This window comes from Hyperolius riggenbachi, chromosome 11 (genome assembly GCF_040937935.1).
Source record: "Hyperolius riggenbachi isolate aHypRig1 chromosome 11, aHypRig1.pri, whole genome shotgun sequence".
Taxonomy (NCBI): Eukaryota; Metazoa; Chordata; class Amphibia; order Anura; family Hyperoliidae; genus Hyperolius; species Hyperolius riggenbachi.
In genome coordinates this window covers 122,548,584-122,569,735 of record NC_090656.1, presented here as the reverse complement: position 1 = coordinate 122,569,735, position 21,152 = coordinate 122,548,584, and the positions used below count along the sequence as shown (strand labels likewise).

General features: G+C 44.8%; 1 protein-coding gene across 1 annotated transcript in view; it reads left to right on the top strand.

The window, feature by feature from the left end:
- The window catches only part of LOC137537872 (mucin-2-like), a 199,267-nt gene that overhangs the window by 100,953 nt on the left and 77,162 nt on the right, over positions 1 to 21,152 (top strand). Inside the window, exons 19-27 of the mRNA XM_068259819.1 lie at positions 14 to 140; positions 1,311 to 1,566; positions 4,768 to 4,814; positions 7,162 to 7,262; positions 7,370 to 7,521; positions 7,634 to 7,772; positions 17,093 to 17,203; positions 17,283 to 17,462; positions 17,768 to 18,007. Of these exons, the coding sequence (XP_068115920.1) occupies positions 14 to 140; positions 1,311 to 1,566; positions 4,768 to 4,814; positions 7,162 to 7,262; positions 7,370 to 7,521; positions 7,634 to 7,772; positions 17,093 to 17,203; positions 17,283 to 17,462; positions 17,768 to 18,007 (1,353 nt within the window). The remainder of the gene's footprint in view (positions 1 to 13; positions 141 to 1,310; positions 1,567 to 4,767; positions 4,815 to 7,161; positions 7,263 to 7,369; positions 7,522 to 7,633; positions 7,773 to 17,092; positions 17,204 to 17,282; positions 17,463 to 17,767; positions 18,008 to 21,152) is intronic.

The window sequence follows — 21,152 nt, the reverse complement described above, 5'->3', positions numbered from 1 at the left end:
GTTGTGTCCACAGAACTGCATGTTTGACACCTGTAATTGTGCGAACAGTGAGGACTGCATGTGCGCCTCCCTGTCATCCTATGTTCGTGCTTGTGCTACAAAAGGAATCGTACTAACTGGATGGAGAAACACTACTTGCTGTGAGTGCATCATTTTTTTCTGCTCTTTGAGATAATCAGCCTGTAAGCTTTTCAACTAATCTTTCGTAGTCTTAATGTTTCAATACATCTTGACTATACAGGGGCGTACGTTAAAAAAGGGCGCCGGGAAAAAAGGGCGCACGGGTTTAAACGATAAGCATGAATAACGTTTTTTAAAAAATGGTGCTATATTTCGTTTAAAAATAATGTTTTATAAAGTTTTAAATCATTAAATAATGTGTATGAAATCGGCAATTGTATAAACGTTAATCTTCCCTGTTTAAAAAGTGAAATGTATAATAGCGTTTTATAAAACATTAATAAGAATGTTACTAAAGCTATACCTAACCCTACTCTCACACAGAACCCTCCCTGTACCTATCCTTAACCCCTAGATTCCCCTGGTGGTGCCTAAACCTAAGACCCCCCTGGTAGTGCCTAAAACTAAGACCCCCCTGGTGGTGCCTAAACCTAAGTCCCCCTGGTGGTGCCTAAACCTAAGACCCCCTGGTAGTGCCTAAACCTAAGACCCCCCTGGTGGTGCCTAAACCTAAGACCCCCTGGTGGTGCCTAAACCTAAGACCCCCTTGGTGGTGCCTAAACCTAAGACCCCCCTGGTGGTGCCTAAACCTAAGACCCCCCTGGTAGTGCCTAAACCTAAGTCCCCCTGGTGGTGCCTAAACCTAAGACCCCCCTGGTGGTGCCTAAACCTAAGACCCCCCTGGTGGTGCCTAAACCTAAGACCCCCCTGGTGGTGCCTAAACCTAAGACCCCCCTGTGATAAGCATTAATAACGTTTTAAAAAATATTGTGCGGTTTTTCGTTTAAAAATAATGTTTTAAAAAAAAATTGTACAATTTTTCATTTAAAAATAATGTTTTAAAAAAGATTGTACTGTTTTTCGTTTAAAAATAATGTATAAAAAATTATAAATCATTAAATAATGTGTAATCATGAGAAGCAGTTATAAAACATTAAAAGTCTCCGGGCGCCGCTTTTAAAACGTTATTTTTCTCCTGCGCCCTTTTTTCCTGTTGGGCGCCGATTAAACGATATTTATTATGGGAGTGAATGGCGGCGCCCTTTTTGTCCACCTGCCACATGCGCCCAAATTTCCTGCTTCCATACAGGGTAGGTTTGAATTTCTTTTTTGATCTATTTTCTGTACAGCTAAGTATATGAATGATTGCCCCGGTACACTGGAGTACTCCTACTCTATCAAAACCTGCCAGCCAACCTGCCGTTCCCTCAGTGAGCCTGATGCCACCTGCAGCATCAAATTTGTCCCTGTGGATGGCTGCACCTGTGCCAAAGGCTTCTACATGGGTGACAGTGGAAAATGTGTGCCTGAAGCAGCATGCCCATGTTATTACAGAGGATCAGTTGTGACTTCTGGAGAAGTAGTTAACGATAATGGAATTACATGGTCAGTGTAATAATAAGTCATATATTATACAAATGCCATTATATACCTTATTTTCTGCTGTATAAGACACATTTGTTCTCCTCCAAAAATGGAGAGAAAAGGTCCCTGCGTCTTATTCGGCGAATGCAGGGAATCCCCAACTTACGAACGCCCACTGATATGAACCCTCGACCCGCTGCAACATTGGGAATTCTCTGCATGTGTCTGCTGCCCAGGGGCGTCTCTAGCCATTTTGTCTCTCCAGGCGAGAAATCCTGTGGCACCCCCCACCCCCCCGTGATTGCCCCCAGTCCCATACCCCGCACCCCTCATGGTGAACACCACTCCTGTGGTGAACCCCACCCCCAAGACCCCCGAAAATCATAATGCAGCAGCGTTTCACCAGAAAATGTACTTATTGCGGCATGGGTTCACCAGAAAATAGTTGTTATGCAGCAGAGCGTTTCACCATAAAATATACTTATTGCGGCATGCACTCACACACACCACACACAGTACACACACACACACTATACACACACACACACAGTGTACACACACACACACACAGTACACACACTGCACACAACATACACACTATACACAGTACACACACACACACACACACACACACACACACACACACACACACTAGACATGCACAGCACAGTACACACACTATACACACACACACACACACACACAGTACACACACTGCACACAACATACACACACACACACACACACAGTACACACACTGCACACAACATACACACTATACACAGTACACACACACACACACACACACACACACACACTAGACATGCACAGCACAGTACACACACTATACACACACACACACACACACACACACACACACACAGTACACACACTGCACACAACATACACACACACACAGTACACACACTGCACACAACATACACACTATACACAGTACACACACACACACACACACACACACACTTTAGACACGCACAGCACAGTACACACACACACACACAGTACACACACTGCACACAACATACACACACACACAGTACACACACTGCACACAACACACACACACACACACACACACACACAGAGCACACTGTACACAGCACACAGTAGACATACACTATACACATACAGAGATAGGAGGAGTGGAGTGAGACTGAGAATAGCCTGAGATGGAGCAGTTTATCTGTTTTGCAGTCCCACATTACACAGAGACTAGTTGCTGGTAATAGGACTGCTGTCCCTGCCAATCTCTTACACAAGTCAGCAAGCAGCCCTCCTGGAGTCTAGGGACTGTCAAAACTTTTCAACCTGTTTAAGACCTTATCTGCACATGCAGTCATTATAACAATGGAGAGAGACCAGACAGATTTTTTCCCACTGACCCTCCAGAGGAGTTCTACATCATGCTGTGTATATTTACCAGCTAGCCTGCCCTCTAATTGCACTTTTATCAGCTAGCCTAGTATTTTACATTGCCTTACATCAACAAACCTGAATACAGCAGACACAGGACCAACCCTAAATCATTGAATGAAAGGCGGCCTGGGGGGAAGTCAATGCCTGGCTGCTACACAGTCTCTACATCCACGCAGTTAGCAGTAGCAGAGAGAGAGGGACTGAATTCTCAGGAGTCGGACTCAGGAGCTGATGATGCTGTACTCCTCGGATCCCTGACTAGGATGAGTGCCTTCTCTCACTGACTCATTCATTACTGTGGTTCTTTGAATCATTGAGCTGAAGTCCAGTCAGCCCCGCTGCTGCTGTGTAAACTGACACCTGAGTCAGCTGAGAGGCATTTCTTCTCTCACTACTCAGTGCAGAAGCGCCCTTGCATCTTCCTGTCGCCTTAGGCGAAAATTTATAGCTGCCTAATGGCTCGGACGCCTGTGCTGCTGCCCCTGTGCAGGCCGCTCCCCCGCCTTGTGTATCCGCTCTCCCCTGGTGTATTTCGTATTGTAGCGGCATGTCTTAACTAATCCAGTGGCTCCTGCGGGGAGTGCAGACCTGTCTTCACTTTTGCACTTTAATCTAGCAATGGCTTCTGCTGATCGCATCATCAGCAGAAGCCATCATTAGGAGGAGTCGCGCGTAAGCAAAGATGTCTGCAATGCCAGCAGTAGCTGCTGGATGAGGTAAGACATGCACTACACTGCTAATTGCACCAGAGGGGAGCGGATATACAAGGCAAGGGAAGCAGAACACATAGGGGGAGCAGACACACACAGGGGAACACTCGGGGCAAAATGGGGATACACTGGGGACAGCAGAGGACAAACTGGGTACAGTAGGGGACACACTGGGAACAGAAGGGGACGTATGGGAGACAGAAGGGGACACATGGGGGACATAGGAAGACACCAATTGGGGGAGAGCATCTACAAGACACTCCAGGAATATGAAAGCACCAGGTTTAGTGTGTATATATATATATATATATATATATATATATATATATATTTATTTTTTTCCCCTAGTTTTTGTCCTCTAAACGGTGGGAAATGTGGTAATTGAAAATAGCTAGTTATTTTCATCACTTTTTGCAGTATTACTTTGCTAAGGGCCTGAGCCCACTGACGCAATTGTGTCCGCTTGTGTCTGCTTTGCAGCATCTGTAACATTGATGTGTAAATGAAAAGTGGACACAACTGCGTGAGTGGGCTCAAGCCCTAAGCCCTGCACTTCAACCTATCAACTACACACAATTTTCATGGAAATGTCGTAAATTTCTGTTAGCCACTCCCACTAATATGTACTAAAAAAAAGAACAAGAAAACATCTCAAGCAAAATCAAGGATTCAAAAAATGTATATGCCACAAGGTAATTTCAAAATACAACTTTATTTGATGGCTACAAACAATGAAACCACTTAAAAATCAGGTGTGGTCATCATGTCTCCATATCTCAAATAAGAGGTGATCAATACACATACAGACATTATTTGTGATCAACATAGCAATGTGGGGAATCTGACATGTGTAGTGCTGGCCCAAATGAGATGGATCATACCACAACACAAGGGGACAACCTAATCCAAAATAATACAATGGACATAACAGGCATGCATATGATAATTTGCATATGAAATATCACTAAGCCAGAGAAAGGTGATTAGCAAAAGGAGGGTGGCTTGGAGGCAAATTTCCTCCGTAAAACATTTGTTATATTAATGTTAATTATTTTTTTTACTTTTCTGATTCCAGCACTTGTACCCAGGGAAAACTGGATTGCATTGGAACTACTAAACCTGGTAAGATTTATATATTTTGAATCATACTAATGTCAAGGTATGTATTTCTGTTGTCAACTCTTAGAACCATGTCAAAGTAGAAGTCTTCCCTCTACTATTATCTTCTCTCCCTAGACAAGACACAGAACATTCATATCCAGCTTTTTTCCTGGTGGACTCAAAGTTCCAGAGCTGCAATCACAAGTACACGCTCTATAGGCAGTAGCAGTGTTAGTGAATCTTGCCCAAGGTCTCCTACTGAATAGGTGATGGCTTACTGAGCAGCCAAGATTCAAACCCTGGTCACCTGTGTCAAAGTCAGAGACAGAGCCCTTAACCAGTACACTATCCAGCCACTAGACCTGCCTATTTGACACCGCATTCTGCGCTGATCTTCATACAATCCGTCACTCTGGTCCCTATGCTGAAAGAGCTGGACAACCTCTAACCTTCCATACTTTATTCTGTAAACCTATTCCTTCTCTACACTTTTCTTTTGCAACACTACAGGTAGTCCCGGGTTAGCAAAGGAAATAGGAATTATAGGTTTGTTCTTAAAGGACAACTGAAGTGGGAGGTATATATGAGGCTGCAATATTTATTTCCCTTTAACCACTTAACGACCAACGTCTGCCGATAGGCAGACGCAGGTCACAGTGGTGTTTCCATGGGTTCCATGTCAGTTCACGGAGGGTGTCTCCGTGAACAGCCTGCGAGCCTCCGATCGCGGCTCGCAGGCTAAATGTAAACACGCAGGGAAGAAATCCCCTGGGTTTACATCGTACACCGCGTACAGCGCAGCAGCGCTGTAAAGGAGATCGGCGATCCCCGGCCTCTGATTGGCTGGCATCTGATAGGCTGAAGCCTATCAGAGGTGGCGCAGGACGGATCGCCGTCCTGTGCCGCCCACAGCAAGGAGGGGAGGATGGGAAGGAGAGGGAGGGCAGAGTAGTGCTATAGAGGGGGGGGGGGGTTTAAGGAGCCCCCCACGCTTGGCCACACAGCGTGGCGGCGATCAGACCCCCCAGCAGGACATCCCCCTAGTGGGGAAAAAAGGGGGGGAAGTCTGGTCGCCCTGCGTGAAATCTGATCTGTGCTGGGGGCTGAAGAGCCCACGCAGCACAGATCTGTGCAAAATGCTGCGGTCCTTATGTGGTTAAAGAGAGCGCGAGGTGCGTTCTAAGAATGCTAACAGCACACAGAGGCTTGGTCTGCATATACTGCCCAGCCTCTGTTGCTATCCAATTCCCCACTAAGTTCCCCCTTCGCTCTGCTGTGCCCCATAAATCATCAGCCGAGCTGTCAACACACAGCATGTCGCAGCCAGCTGTTTGCCTCTGTAAGTGTCAGTCTCAGCTGCTCCCCCGCCTCCCCCATACCTTCGGTCCCCGCCTGCGTCCCTTCCCTCCAAGCAGCGGGGAGGGAAGGGATGCAGGCAGGGACCAGAGCTATGGAGGAGGTGGGGGTGCAGCGAGACTGACACTTACAGAGGTAAACAGCCGGTGCTGTGACACGGTGCGTGTTGACAGCTCGGCTGATGATTTATGGGGCATAGCAGAGCGAAGGGGGAACTTAGGGGGGATTGGGATAGCAACAGAGGCTGGGCAGTATATGCAGACCCAGCCTCTATGTGTGATAGCATTGTTAGAACTCACCTCGGGTTCTCTTTAAGCAATACCAGCTACCTGGCTATCCTGCTGATCCTCTGCCACTAATAGTGTTAGCGTAATGCTGGGAATATACGGGTCGATTTTGCTGCTCGATTTTGCGCCCAATCGTTTTCCGCGCTCGATTATGCAGGCGATTCTCTTATCTTCCATTCATTTTTCTTATCTTTTCCCATTGTTTCCTATGCACAATCGAGCGCGGAATCGATCGGGCGGGAGATCGGACATGTCGGAAATGATCAATCGAGTCATCTAAATGTCTCAAAATCGAGCCCAGCATTAGACCCTGAACAAGCATGCAGCAGATCAGGCGTTTCTGAAATTTTTGGCAAATCTGACAAGATTAGCTGCATGATTGTGTCTGGTGTGATTCAGACAGTACTGCATATAAACCTTTAGTTGTCCTTTGAGTTGAATTTGTATGTAAGTCAGAACAATGTGCTCTCCTGTGCCACCAGTGTCCCCCTTTGTCCAAACTTGCCCTGGCTTCCACCTGTGCCTCCAATCTCCCCCCCCTCCCCTCCCCCTCACACACACACCTACCTTTCCTGTGCTGTTTATTTACAGCTGAAAATGTTCCATGCAGGTCTGACAAGCTCCCTTTCTTCTTCTCCTTCAATGTTGAAGTGATATCATTTTGCTTTTTTACATTTATTTTTTGGTCTTTAGTACCATATACTGTAATCACTTTGTCTCCTCAGCTTGCATTGCTCCCATGGTTTACTTTGACTGTTCTCATGCCGCTGAAAGAACTGCAGGTTCAAAGTGTCAGAAAAGCTGTCAGACCTTGCATACGGCTTGTGTGAGTTTTAAAGACCTGCTCTGTAAAATGTAGTGCAAAGTTACTCTCAGACCTTCTTGATAACGTTTGAAATGCATTTTATCTTTTTTTGATCTTCTATCTTACAGTACAGTGGTGGATGTATCTCTGGATGCATGTGTCCTGATGGCCTGGTCTTAGATGGAAATGGGGGTTGCATTAATCAATCAGACTGTCCATGTACTTATAATGATGCTTCTTACAAAGCAGGGGAACAGATTCAAGTGAAATGCAACAAATGGTATGAGTTTTAATTGCTAGAAAGTAAAATAAAGAAAACATAAAAAATAACAAAAGTAATATTAAAAATGGTCAAAGATAATGTATTAATTACATTGCTATTTATGTCACAGTACCTGCAGGAACACAACCTGGGATTGCACTGAAAATCCATGCCTGGAAACCTGTGCAGTGTATGGCGATGGACATTATATTACCTTTGATGGCAAACGCTACAGTTTTAGTGGAAGCTGTGAATATACACTTGCTCAGGTACAATGATCTCCAAGATATTAATATCATTCATGCTTATCATTAAAAGTGCACCCGAGGCAGCATGTGACATGATGAGATAAACATGTATATGTACAGGGCAAAACATACTAATAACCAGGCTGTTGTTGTTGTACTTTTATGTTGCTGCCTGAAAGTTAATTTTTGGGCATGGAAGTGACAGCTTCTGCCTTGTCGGGAATATAGTGAACCTCACTGATAAGCAGATTACAGCTATTAACATTTTCATGGCAGATTTCAACTCAGGGACACTTAATAGGCTGTCACTGAGCAGAGACAGCAAAATATTCAATCTACTTTGTAAATGTTTAAATACAAAATAAATCCATGGGATATCTAAAAAAAAAATCAAAAAATCAATTTTTAGTTATACATACAATTGTTTCTCATCTGTTTATTTTCACCTCAGGTTCACTTTAAAGTGAACAAGGAGTACAAAGTAAATGAAAAATAAGGGGGGGGGTTGATTGAAAATCTGCTGATGCTGGCTGTTCATTTTTATTTTAATCACATAAATGGTAAAAATGACTAACTAAACATCTTATCTATTCAGTTCTACGAGGAATGTTCGCAAAGTCACACATAAGATTTGTTTGGCCTCTAATTCATTATCCAGTAGAGTTGTGTGGCAATCATACTTTATGTGACTGCTCAGAGATTGTAACTCTTGCAGTGATGAAAAAGTAAAAGGGAGTACAGCTCCTCTAACAGTGTTGGTATATGTTCATCTCATCATACTACTTGTCACGTCAGATAAACTTTAAAGGGCAATTTATTAGGCAACTTAATACATAAAAATGATGACCATGTCTTTCAAAGTATGTAGGATTATTGACTGTTGACCACATGTTTTAAATTCATTCAAGGGTGCCTCAATGTTGAGCACAATGTACTGAAAATGCAGCACTCTGAACACTTGAGAACACATTTTTTAATTCACAATTCTACTCCTGTTCTACCTAAGATATCTGATGCTTGCTTACATCAACCAACCACAACATAAAACTAGTACTGCTAGGTGAAATGAAAAACATTGATTATCATACTACAAATGCACCTGTCATGAAGCGGGGATACATTAAGTAGCATGTGAACCAGGGCTGGTATTCTGCAAAGGCCACAAAGGCCCAGGTCTTGGGTGGCAACTGGACAAGGGGCGGCTGGGCATTGAAGAGGGATTGCCGCTTATGAAGGAAGAGGTTGCAAATAGGAAGTGGAGATTGCAAATAAGGAGAAACATATAGAAATAGGGAGCTGCTGCCTGCTGCCCAAGGGATCTGTATATAACTAACAGGGGCTACTATACTTGAATGTTAGACATGGAAAAGAGGGCTGAACAAGGAATAGGAGGGGGGTGCATACATGGATGGAGATCCACTAGAATGTTGGCCTATAGGTGGTAAAAGTAGAAATCTGGCCTTGATGTGGGCAGTCATGCTAGAAGCAAGAAAAAGGAGCAAGTACAAAGTTCTGAATGACTTTGACAAAGGCCACATTGTAATGGCTAGATGTCTAGGTCAGAGCGTATCCAAAAATAGGTAAAAAGGGTGCTGAAAACAAAGTGCCCGCTATTTATGACTGCAATTTGCATAATGGGTAGCCCCGGCCCCCAATATTTTAACCTCAAATGGACATTAATAGCCACCAATTGTGGCTTGTAACATTGCTGCCTATGAAAGCAGGCTGTGTTTGGAGGCAAGGAGTCTTTAGCGTTGGGGGAATCCTAAGGGGTTAAGGTTAGGCCCCACCAGGGGAGGGTTAAGGTTAGGCACCACTGAAGAACGGGGGGTTTACTATCGGAATTAGTCATAGAATATCAATTTTACTGATATTCTACTGGCAACTATCTCTACTCTACTCTACTAGGCAACATCATCTCAAGTACACCTTGACACATATATATATTTTGGGTGTACACCATAATTGTGCATAAATCCTTATCAGACATTGATTGCTTCTATTTAACTACGGATACTTACATGAGTTTGTTTATATGTTTTCTGTCCTTTTAATTCTAAAATTAACAGTAATTTATTGACTACAACAAGTTGAGGTACCCCCTGGGCCCTACTGAATTACCAGGTAGTCCCCAACTTACGAACGCCTGACTTACGAATAACCGCAAAAGCGATTCGCACAAATTTTGGTGGTTCGCGTTCGTGGTGAACCGCGAACTATATGCGAGTTCGACCAGCCCCCTATACTACATCATTAGGCTCAACTTTGACCCTCTACATCACAGTCAGCAGACACATGGTAGCCAATAAGGCTACACCCCCTCCTGGAGCCCCCCCCCCTTTAAAGACAGGCAGCGTCGGCCATTTCCCTCACTCGTGTGGCTGCAGTAATTAGAGAAGGGAGAGTTGCTGCAGAGACATAGGGCCAGCTTAGTTAGGCTCTTGTTAGGCTTGTTAGCTTGCTCTTGCTGATACTTATTGCTAAATAGCACCCCTCTACAGCTCTTTTGAGAGCTAATGTTGTTCTTGTAATCTATTTTTTTTTGTGTGTGTCCCACTGACACTTACATATACAGCCCTGTCAGTCAGTCACAGCTGGCCCTTGCTAATTCCTACTGTGCCACTGCCAGGCCCAGCACATTCAGTGCCTACCTTTTCACTGCACATGTGTGACAGACAGCTTCATATTTACTGCACCTGCGTGACAGAAGCATGCAGTGTTATATACCAGTCACTGCACCTGTTCACGGTACCTGTGTGTGTGACAGCTGCACATTTGTAATACCAATCACTGCATACCTATTCTGTCACACAGGTGCAGTAAACATGAAGCACTCAGTGTTATATACCAGTCACTGCACCTGTTCACGGTACCTGTGTGTGCGTGACAGCCGCACATTTTAATACCAATCAATGCATACCTGTTCATATTTACTGCACCTGCGTGATAGAAGCACGCAGTGTTATATACCAGTCACTGCACCTGTTCACGGTACCTATGTGTGTGACAGCTGCACATTTTGATACCAGTCACTGCATACCTGTTCAGTGCACCTACGTGACTGCACGCAGTGTTATATTATATACCAGTCACTGCACCTGTTCATGGCACCTGTGTGTGCAACAGCTGCACATTTGTAATACCAATCACTGCATACCTGTTCATGTTTACTGCACCTGCATGACAGAAGCACGAAGTGTTATATACCAGTCATTGCACCTGTGTTATATAACAGTCATTGCACCTGTGTGACAGCTGCACATTGTATTGATACCAGTCACTGCATACCTGTTCAGTGCACCTACGTGACCGCATGCAGTGTTATATTATATACCAGTCACTGCATACCTGTTCACACTACCTGTGTGTGTGACAGCTGCACATTTGTAATACTAGTCACTGCATACCTGTTCAGGGTACCTGTGTGTGTGTGACAGCTGCACATTTGTAATACCAGTCCGTGCATACCCGTTCACTGCACCTGTGTGACCACACGCTGTTTTATATACCAGTCCATGCATACCTGTTAACTGCACCTGTGTGACAGCTGCACATTGTATTGTAATAGCAGTCACTGCATACCTTTCACTGCACCCGTGTGACTGCACATTGTATTAGTCAAGTCAATGCATACCTTTCACTTCACCCACCCCCCCTCTAATATGGACAAAACAACAGGCAGAGGCAGAGCCAGAGGCAGAGCCAGAGGCAGGCCACCTGGCAGGTCTGTTCGAGGTCATGCTGATGTGATTTTGTGCGGCCTTGAACCAAAGTACAGTGCTCAGAAGAAGGCACGTCCCATCAACTCCCAAGATTGTCAGGACGTGGTTGACTATTTAACACAGAACACCTCATCTTCCGCAGCCACCAGCGCTACTCCAAGCACCACATCCGCTACATTTGACACTTCGCAGGAGATATTTGGTGGGGAATTCACTGATTCACAGCCATTATTGTTACAAGATGGAGGCGCTTAGCAAGTTACACCACCTCATATGTCTGAGTTAGGCGACACTATGGACGTAAGGTGTGAGGAGGAGAATGTTGAAGTACCTGCTGTTGGTGCAGTTTTGGAGGTGTTTGATACAAGCGAAGCTGGGGAGGATTATTATGATGATGATGATGATTATGATGATATGGATGTCACGTGGGTTCCCAATAAAGGAGATGAACAGGGGGACAGTTTAGAGGGGGGGGGGTCAGAGAGGAGTAGGAGGAGACGAGTTCCTGGAAGAAGCAGGGGGAGCTCATTGTCAGAAACAGCAGGTGGCAGTGTCCGGCACTATGTATCGCCACCTATGTACAGCCAGCCAACATGCCCTTCAACGTCAGCTGCTGATGCCACCATAGTGCCATCACCCCAGGGCTCTGTGGTGTGGAATTTTTTGTGTGTGTCTGCCTCAGATGAGAGCAATGCCATCTGTTCTCTCTGCCACTAAAAATTGAGCTGTGAAAAGGCCAACACCAGCATAGGGACAACTGCCTTACGAAGGCACATGGAGAAAAAGAACAAACTGCAATGGGAAGACCACCTGAGGAAAAGCAGCATACAAAAGCAAAGCCACCCACCTTCTCCTCTTGGCGGAACTGTTAGCTCACCAGCTGTTACCATACCAGCTGGTGGACTCTGAGGCCTTCTGAAAATTTGTGGCCATTGTGACACCGCAGTGGAAGATACCAGGCTGCAATTATTTCTCTAAAAAGGCGATACCCAAACTGTACCGTGAAGTTGAAAGGCAAGTGGTGTCATCTCTGGCACACAGTGTTGGGTCAAGGGTCCATCTGACCACGGATGCCTGGTCTGCCAAGCACGGTCAGGGCAGGTAAATTACTTACACAGCCCATTGGGTCAACCTGGTGACCGCTGGCAGGCAGGGAGTACATGGCTGTGCAGCGGACCTAGTTGTAACACCTCCACGGCTTGCAGGCAGGCCTCCTGCCACCTCCTCTCCACCTTCTCCTGATGCATCCTCTTTGCTGTCGTCGTCCTCTGTCACAGGAGCCCTAGTGGTCAGACCGCAAATTGCCTTCCAATTGGTTTCAGCACACAGACCATGCAAGCTTTGGTCGCAATCTTTGAGCAGAAACCGACAGAAATTTGGGCAGCAGCCCGACCAGAAGGGAGCCTGTCGGGTTACGGAAATACAACTTACACACTATTTCAGGGTATAAATGCCACCACCTCTGTTTTCTGAGACAGAGGAACTCACTAACTGGCTATTTCTCGACCTGCAAATAAAACGGCTAAAACACGCTGTATCCTGTCTAGATAACAACAATACAATAGTAGCGTCTCTTCAGAGACCTGAGTTCAGTTTCTGTGTATGCTGAATAATAGGGTAGCTGGAACAACAAATGACGATAGCGTCGGTTTATTGAAAGCAATATAAATAATTAATATATACAGAAAATTATTAAAATCTACAATTATTGAGACATGAGATAACACAGTATGAAAATAAAGAGGAGAAAAAAATACTTAGTTCCTGGAAAGATGTCCTTTTGTGGGAAAACTTGTAAAGTTCTTGGTTTCAATCAAAGTTCAGAGTTCAGACCAGGTGGATGCCAGCATATCCTCAAGCTGGCACAGATGAAATCAGGATGATGTTTCAGGGTGGAGGACACTGAGTTTGCCTGCTCTGCCATTCTTATGCCCCTGATCCAGTAGGAGGGAGTGTGGGCGGGAGCCGCACACCCCCTTAGAATATGAGATGAGTCTTCCCCTTGTCCTGGGGACCAGAAATCATATCTAACCCTATATGGGCTCTATCTCACAGAACCATACAGGTCAGGGCAGATTTACTAACATTTTCAGGTCTGTCTCGATTTACCCAGCAGCCTGATACCAAACATGAGGGGTGGGACCCCTGTGGTATCATCAGGGCACTTTGGAACTGCCTAACTGACAGTGTTTACCTCAGAATGTTCTGAAATTTCCTCAGAACCAGCGCCAGCCAGGGCCCATCATGCTCTGTTAGTTTGGAGGGTCTGCCAGCCTGGCAACACAGAAAATATTACATATATAGCAGTTTATGGAATATGATATACCTCTGGGATTTGCAGCAGGTCATTCCTAGGTGACTGTTCTTTCAAGCTTGTGGCAGCAAGCTACGTGTCAGCTCCCCTGCTGAGAGGGAGCCAGAATGTCTGACTTTTCCGCAACTAAATTGCTTCTGCCATCGTGCTTATCAACGATACCTGATGGATGGGCCATCAGCACAGCTTGAAGCCAGGGACACTCTGCAGCAGGCTTGTGCCTTTTGGTGGAAGGAGGGAAAGGACTGTCTTTATTTAAAAAAAGAAAAACCAGGGATGCCGGTTTCTGATTACTGCAATGGCTGCACAAATTTAGCCAGAGAGCGATCAGAAATTGGACTGTGCGGATCCTTCCAATTCGCCTGCATTTCTCACGGCTGTTCCGTGACATCCTCCTCCTCCTCCTTGGCTGAGTGGCAGTACAACTCTACTGGTCCTGTGATCTCCTCTCCAGCTACACAGCCCCAGCTCCCCAGGGCCTATGCTGCATGCCAGGTATGATGGTGTCACTCCATCTTAGACATGTCTTGCCTCAAAGTCGAGAGTCCCACTGGAGCAGCTCTCCTGGCTGCTGTTAGCAAACAGGTGGATCAGTGGCTGACCCCGCACCAACTGGAGATCAGCAACGTGGTGTGTGACAATGGCAGCAATCTCATTTCAGCTTTGAATTTGAGAAAGTTGACACATGTACCCTGCATGGCACATGTGCTGAATCTAATAATTCAGAGATTTGTGTGTAAGTACCAAGGCTTACAGTACATCCCGAAGCAGTCTAGGGAGGTGTGTGGGCATTTCAGGCGGTCTTACACGGCCATGGCACGCTTGGTTGATATTCAGCGGGGAAATAACTTGCCAGTGAGGCGCTTGATTTGCGATAGCCCAACTTACTGGAATTCAACGCTCCTGATGTTGAACCACCTGCTACAACAGGAAAAAGCTGTCAACCATTATCTCTACAGCTACAGTGAAAGGACATGCTCTAGGGAGATGGGGATGTTCTGGCCAAAGTACTGGACACTCATGCAAAATGCCTGCAGGCTCATGTGGCCGTTTGAGGAGGTGACAAACATGGTGAGTCGCAGTAAAGGCGCCATCAGCGACTTGATCCCATATGCTTTCTTCCTGGAGCGTGCCGTGCGTAGAGTGGTGGATCAAGCTGTGGAGGAGCGTGAACAGGAACAGTTACAGGAACAGGAGGAAGAGTTGTGGGATCAATTCTCAGCAGAACCAGATATTTCCTCAACACCTGCGGCAGCATAAACTGGGAGGAGGAGGAGGAAGAGTCATGTTTGGAAGAGGAGTCAGATGATAAGGACAGTGTTTTTTTTTAGGAGGAGGCGTAAGAACAACCACAGCAGGCATCACAGGGGGCTTGTGCTGCTTAACGTTCCCGTGGTATTATTTGTGGCTGGGGGGAGGAGGAGAACATACCTGACCTCACTGAGGAAGAGCAAGAGGAGATGGATAGTACGTCTGCATCCAAATTTGTGTAGATGGCATCTTTCATGCTGTACAGCCTGTTGAGGGACCCCCGTATAAAAAAAAAACTCAAGGGGAATGACCTGTACTGGGTGGCCACCCTACTAGACCCTCGGTATAAGCACAAAATGGCGGAGATTTTACCAACTCACCTGAAGGCAGAAAGGATGCAGCACTTGCAGAACAAGCTGGCAACTATGCTTTACAGTGCGTTTAAGGGTGATGTCAAAGCACAACAGAATAAAGGTACCACTGCCAGTAATCCTTCTCCCATGTCCACACAGGCAAGGACAGGACGCTCCAGCGATCTCATGGTGATGTCGGACATGCAGACATTCTTTAGTCCAACTCCTCGCGTTAGCCCTTCCGGATCCACCCTCCACTAACGCCTCAACCGGCAGGTAGACGACTACATAGCCTTAAGTCTGGATGTAGACACTATGAGCAGCGATGAACCCCTGGACTACTGGGTGCGCAGGCTTGACCTGTGGCCAGAGCTGTCACAATTTGCCATCCAACTTCTGTCTTGCCCTGCCTCAAGTGTCCTGTCAGAAAGCACCTTCAGCGCAGCTGAAGGCATTGTCACTGAGAAGAGAAGTCACCTAGGTCACAAAAATGTTCAGTACCTCACCTTTGTCAAAATAAATGAGGCATGGATCCCGGAGGGCTACTGCCCACTCGAAGACTAAGTCAGTCCCCACACACAGCATCTCTGCCTGCACGCCGTGTGACTGTCTGCCCCAAGACTAAGTCGCTCCCCACACAGCATCTCTGCCTGCAGGCCGCTTGACTGCCTTCGTGTAAATGCGTGTACATGCCTGCCTAATTTTTCTGGCTGCACTGCAGCTGCAACAACAAAACAAAAGGCATGTACATGTGTCAATTCCCCTTCGTGATCGTTACCTTGCCGCGGTGTACCTTGCGTATCACAATGAAGCAATGACCGCTGGCTATATGAGTGTCTTGGGGGGGGGGGGGGGGCACACCCAAGATAAAAAGGTTGCTGCTTCATTGTGGACAGACCAAATTTGATCAGCTGAACAGTCACTGTTGTTCTATCATTGAGCTACCTCAGCCCGGTGACCATATGGGCTTGGAAAATGCTATCGCCTGCACTCTGGCCATGGTGCGCACCAGTCCAGCACGGCCGTCACTACACAAACAGCTGCTTGCGGTGCGTTACACAGTGAGTTTGTCTGTCAGTGTGAAGCAGTACACTAATTACACTACCTAATGTATACACATGCAAGATGTTTTAAACCACTTTAGGCCTCCAATTTGGAATGCAATGTGATTTCTGCACTTAAAACGCTGCTGTGTGTCAAATCCTGATTTTCCCACGGAACTTTTGGCGTGTATCCCACTCCGCCATGCCCCCCTCCAGGTGTTAGACCCCTTGAAACATCTTTTCCATCACTTTTGTGGCCAGCATAAACGTTTCTAGTTTTCAAAGTTTGCCTCCCCTTTGAAGTCTATTGCTTTTCGCAAAAATTTGCGCGAACCAAACTTTTGCGGAAGTTCGCGTTCGAGGTTCGCAAACCTAAAATCAGAGGTTCGAGCCATCTCTACAGAGGGGGTACAGGGGACAGAGATGGCACAGTGTTCTGACTTAAGAACAGATTCAGGTTAAGAACGAACCTACAGTCCCTATCTCATTCGTTAACCGGGGACTACCTGTACCCTATGGGGTACATGTACCATGTGTTAAGAACCTAGCACCCACATAATATCAGGCATGTGATTTAATATTTTAGCTGATAGGTTAGGTTTATATGCTAAAATTATTGGTTGCTTCTCTGATGTTTTATTTACCTGCTGTCCTTTAGGATCATTGTGGCCAGGCTGGAAACAACAGCACCTTTGCAATAATCACTGAGAACATTCCATGTGGCAATACTGGAGCTACTTGTTCTAAGACTATTAAAGTCTTCCTTGGGGTAAAATTCATATACTCAATCAGTTGTGACGATATTATATGTTGTGTTATTTTTGTCTGACACTTTTATCTTTCTAAAGAGCTATGAAATTATTCTGATGGAGGAACATATTAAAGAAGTGCATAAAGATATTCGAGGAGTTGCCCCTTACAAGTTGAGGTACATGGGAATTTACCTTGTTATTGAGGTTGACAATGGACTTATCTTAATGTGGGACAGGAAGACCAGCATCTTTATCAAGCTCAGCAAAGATTTTGAGGTAAAACTAAAATTCCAGCAGTGGCATATCAATATTTTTTGGCTAGTAATTAATTATTTAATTAATCAATCAATCTATTGTGGAATTATCTAATTTAGATGTAAGAATGGTCAATAAGATTCCACAGATGTCTGTTAAATGTATAAAAATGTATTAGGCTTAAAAATTGACCAATCAAATAAATCAAACACCGGAGAATAAAATGATAGAACGTTAAATTTGTATTAGTAGGGAGGAGCTTGCTTTCATACGTTCTTGATGGTATATTATGATTACTTTGGTGCTGACAATCCCTTCATTTTCAGGGTAAAGTCTGTGGATTGTGTGGTAATTATGATGGAAAAGAAAAAAATGACTTTACAACCAGGAGTCAGTCTGTCGTTGAAAATGTTGCTGAATTTGGCAATAGCTGGAAGATTTATCAATCATGTCCAGACGCCAGTCCAGCTACAGACACATGCACCTCCAATCCGTATAGGAAAGCCTGGGCACAGAAGCAATGCAGCATTATCAATAGTGACGTCTTCTCTGCCTGCCATTCTCAGGTGTGTATTAGTGATACAAAATTCAAATGGAAAATATTTACCACCCATTGGCCTCTATTCAATTAACTTTTTTCGTGAGTTTTCTCCCAGGAGATCATTTTTTATCTTATCTACAAAAAATCTTTAACACTTCAGCCTAAACAAACATACTGTTATTAAGTTACATTAGTTACGTTAATTAAAACAGATAGCTAATATAATCTCTTACCCACCCTTTTTTAAAAGAACAAGCAAATGTTTGATTTCATAAGGGCAGCTATCTTTTTGGTTGAAAGGAGGTGGCAGGGAGCATGAGACACAGTTCCAACTGTCCTGTGTGCTGATCACCCCTCCCAGTTACTAGGCAACGTGAATAACAACATAGGAAATCCCATCATGCTTTGCACAGCATTAGGGAAAAAACGCCCAGGCAGGTCTCTTTGATGGGTGGAGCTTACCTAAAAATGCAGCTAAAATGATGCTTTGGTAAGAAAAACAAAGTTTTGATGCTGTGAAACTGTTAAAGAAACACCAAGCCTTTTCAGTTCTGCTGAGTAGATTTTTAGTCCGGAGGTTCACTTTAAGAATGAAAAAAAAAATATTAAAACGTGTTTAAAAAATAAAGACAAGTAAGTGTTTTCTTACTTGTTGAAAGCTTACAGGAAATCTGTTACAAAAGCAACAGCCCGTCAGCCCGGCGCTACCATAGAGGCAAAGGAGGCAGCTGCCCCAGAGCTTGTAGGGGCCCCCAGTGGCTACAAGAGGAAAAAACATTTCAAATCGGCCTTATAGTTTTTGAGAAAATCGATTTTAAAGTTTTAAAGGAAAAAAATACACATTTAAAAACCTGCCGACTTTAATGGTTGATAGCAAATCCACCTTAAATGCTAGAAACACTAAATTTGCAGGAAATGTTAGGGAGATCATTAGGAATGAGAGGAAAAAACAATTTTTCAAAAAGATATTATAGTTTTTGAGAAAATCGATTTTAAAATTTCGAAGGAAAAAAGTATACTTTTAAATGCGGTAAATGTCACTTTTAGTAGCAAACCTAACGGTAGTGTAATTTTACATGCATCAAACGAAAGCGCAATAAATTTCGTGACGGGGTTTCCAGGGGGTCTATACGCAGCCGCAGCGCTTTGGCCAGGGATCGCTATACAGCCGCAATATGGCTGTATGAAGATCCCTGGCATTTTTTCCTATTTTCCCAATTTTTTTTATGTTTAGAGTGTGGGAATTTAAAAAAAAAAAAAAATTATGTGGGGTCCCCCCTCCTGAAACTTTTTAACCCCTTGTCCCCATGCAGGCTGGGATAGCCAGAATGTGGAGCTCCGACTGATTGGGACTTCACACCCTGACTATGCCAGCTGCAAAAAAGGTCCCCTAATGCAGATTTTTGTTCCGGGGTATATGTTGGGGGGCCCCCCAGGTTTATTTTGCCCTGGGGACCCATTGTTGCTTAAACCAGCCCTGCAGCCCGTGGGGGTACTTACCGTGGGAGGGGGAAGCTTCTGGATCCTAATGAGGCTTCCCCTATTATCCTAAGCCCCAGGGATCCAGCGCTGTCTCCCCTGATCCCCATACAGCCAACAAGGATGTCAGCTGTGGGCAGGTGCTGTAGTGCCTGCAATATTTACCTATTGTGATCCTGTGCAGGCACAGTAGCAGCTTTCCCATTGGGCTCAGGCGGAAATAGCCAAACCCGAACGTGTCCTCTCTACAGCATAGGTGCCAGTCGCCTGCACAGTAGAGTGGCCCCGATCGGGCACGGCTTTTATCTGCTAAATCCGATTGGAAAGCTGCTACTTCAGTACTGCACCTGCGCAGGATTGCACTAGGTTAATATTTACCTCTCTGGAGGACAGGGTAAGCCTCATTAGGGTCCAGAGGGTTCCATTAATAAGGTGTGAAAACCTCTCCTGTGAGAAAGCTTAGGTGAAAAAGTAAGGACCAGTGTGTCCCACAAGGGCCTCAATTCACTAAGCTTTGTCAAACACATTATCAAACGTTTGATAATTTACCTCATGGGTAAAATCTAATTTTAAATTCACTAAGGTGTTTAGATTTATTGAACATTTTAGCGATAAAACATTCGATAAATATATAACATCTTAGTGAATTTAAAATTAGATTTAACCCATGAGGTAAATTATCAAACGTTTGATAATGTGTTTGATAAAGCTTAGTGAATTGAGGCCATGATCAGCTCACAGCAGCTATGCAAATTTAGTCTCCACCTGCGACTGCTGTTGGTTTCTGTATTTGAGAAGACACTAGCAGCTTATGATGAGGCAGAACTTGGTTTACTTGGCTGGATTAAGTTGCGCATTTCAGTAAACTGTAACAGCAGACATCTCTGTTGCGAAGAGAGACAGGAAAAGATAAAGAAAACAATTTCTCAGACAGCCACACAACTGGCAACCTTAGTATTTGCAGCAGTGCCATCTACTGGTCTAGTGGTGTCAATACTCAGTACAATATGAAGCACATGCAGTTCTATCTCCAACAACTGCGACGTCCAAACCAACAGCACAGTTCACAAAATAAATCAACTGCAGACATTCATTGTTCTCTTAATCTCTTAGTCAGAAAAATGTCATGCATCACAACGATCGTTCTATTTGGGACCATACCAAGAGCAATTAAAATGGATAATTGATATGATGGTATAATGCATGATGTGGAAACATGTGATTCTCTGGACATGCTCATAAGCCTTTTTTTCCAGGTACATTGAGTGAAGCAGTAAGCTTGAGGAGATTTGGACACTGCCAGAGGCATCATGTTAATTTAAACAAACACTGGCTATAGCTAGAAATTTTCATGCAATGGGCACCCAAAAAAATATCGGGCTCCAGTTGCACTTGCGCAAAATAGTAATGGCAGAGTTCCGCTATTGTGTAAAGGAACTCTGCAGTAAAGCGTATGATAGCGGGTAGCTGTATAACCGCTCGGCTGGGAGCAGAAGTGCCCTGGAGTTTGGCTCTACTGTAGCCAAACTGTGGCCTTTTTCTTTCCGGGCTTCTGCTGTGGTAGGTTAAGCGACTGTATTGCCACCTGCTGGTAGCAGTAGTGCACTGGAGTTTGGCTACATTGTAGCAGGATCCTGTTCTTTTTGATTTGTGTACTGGCCTGGTTGGTTAATTAGTTGGTTTAGTTTAAG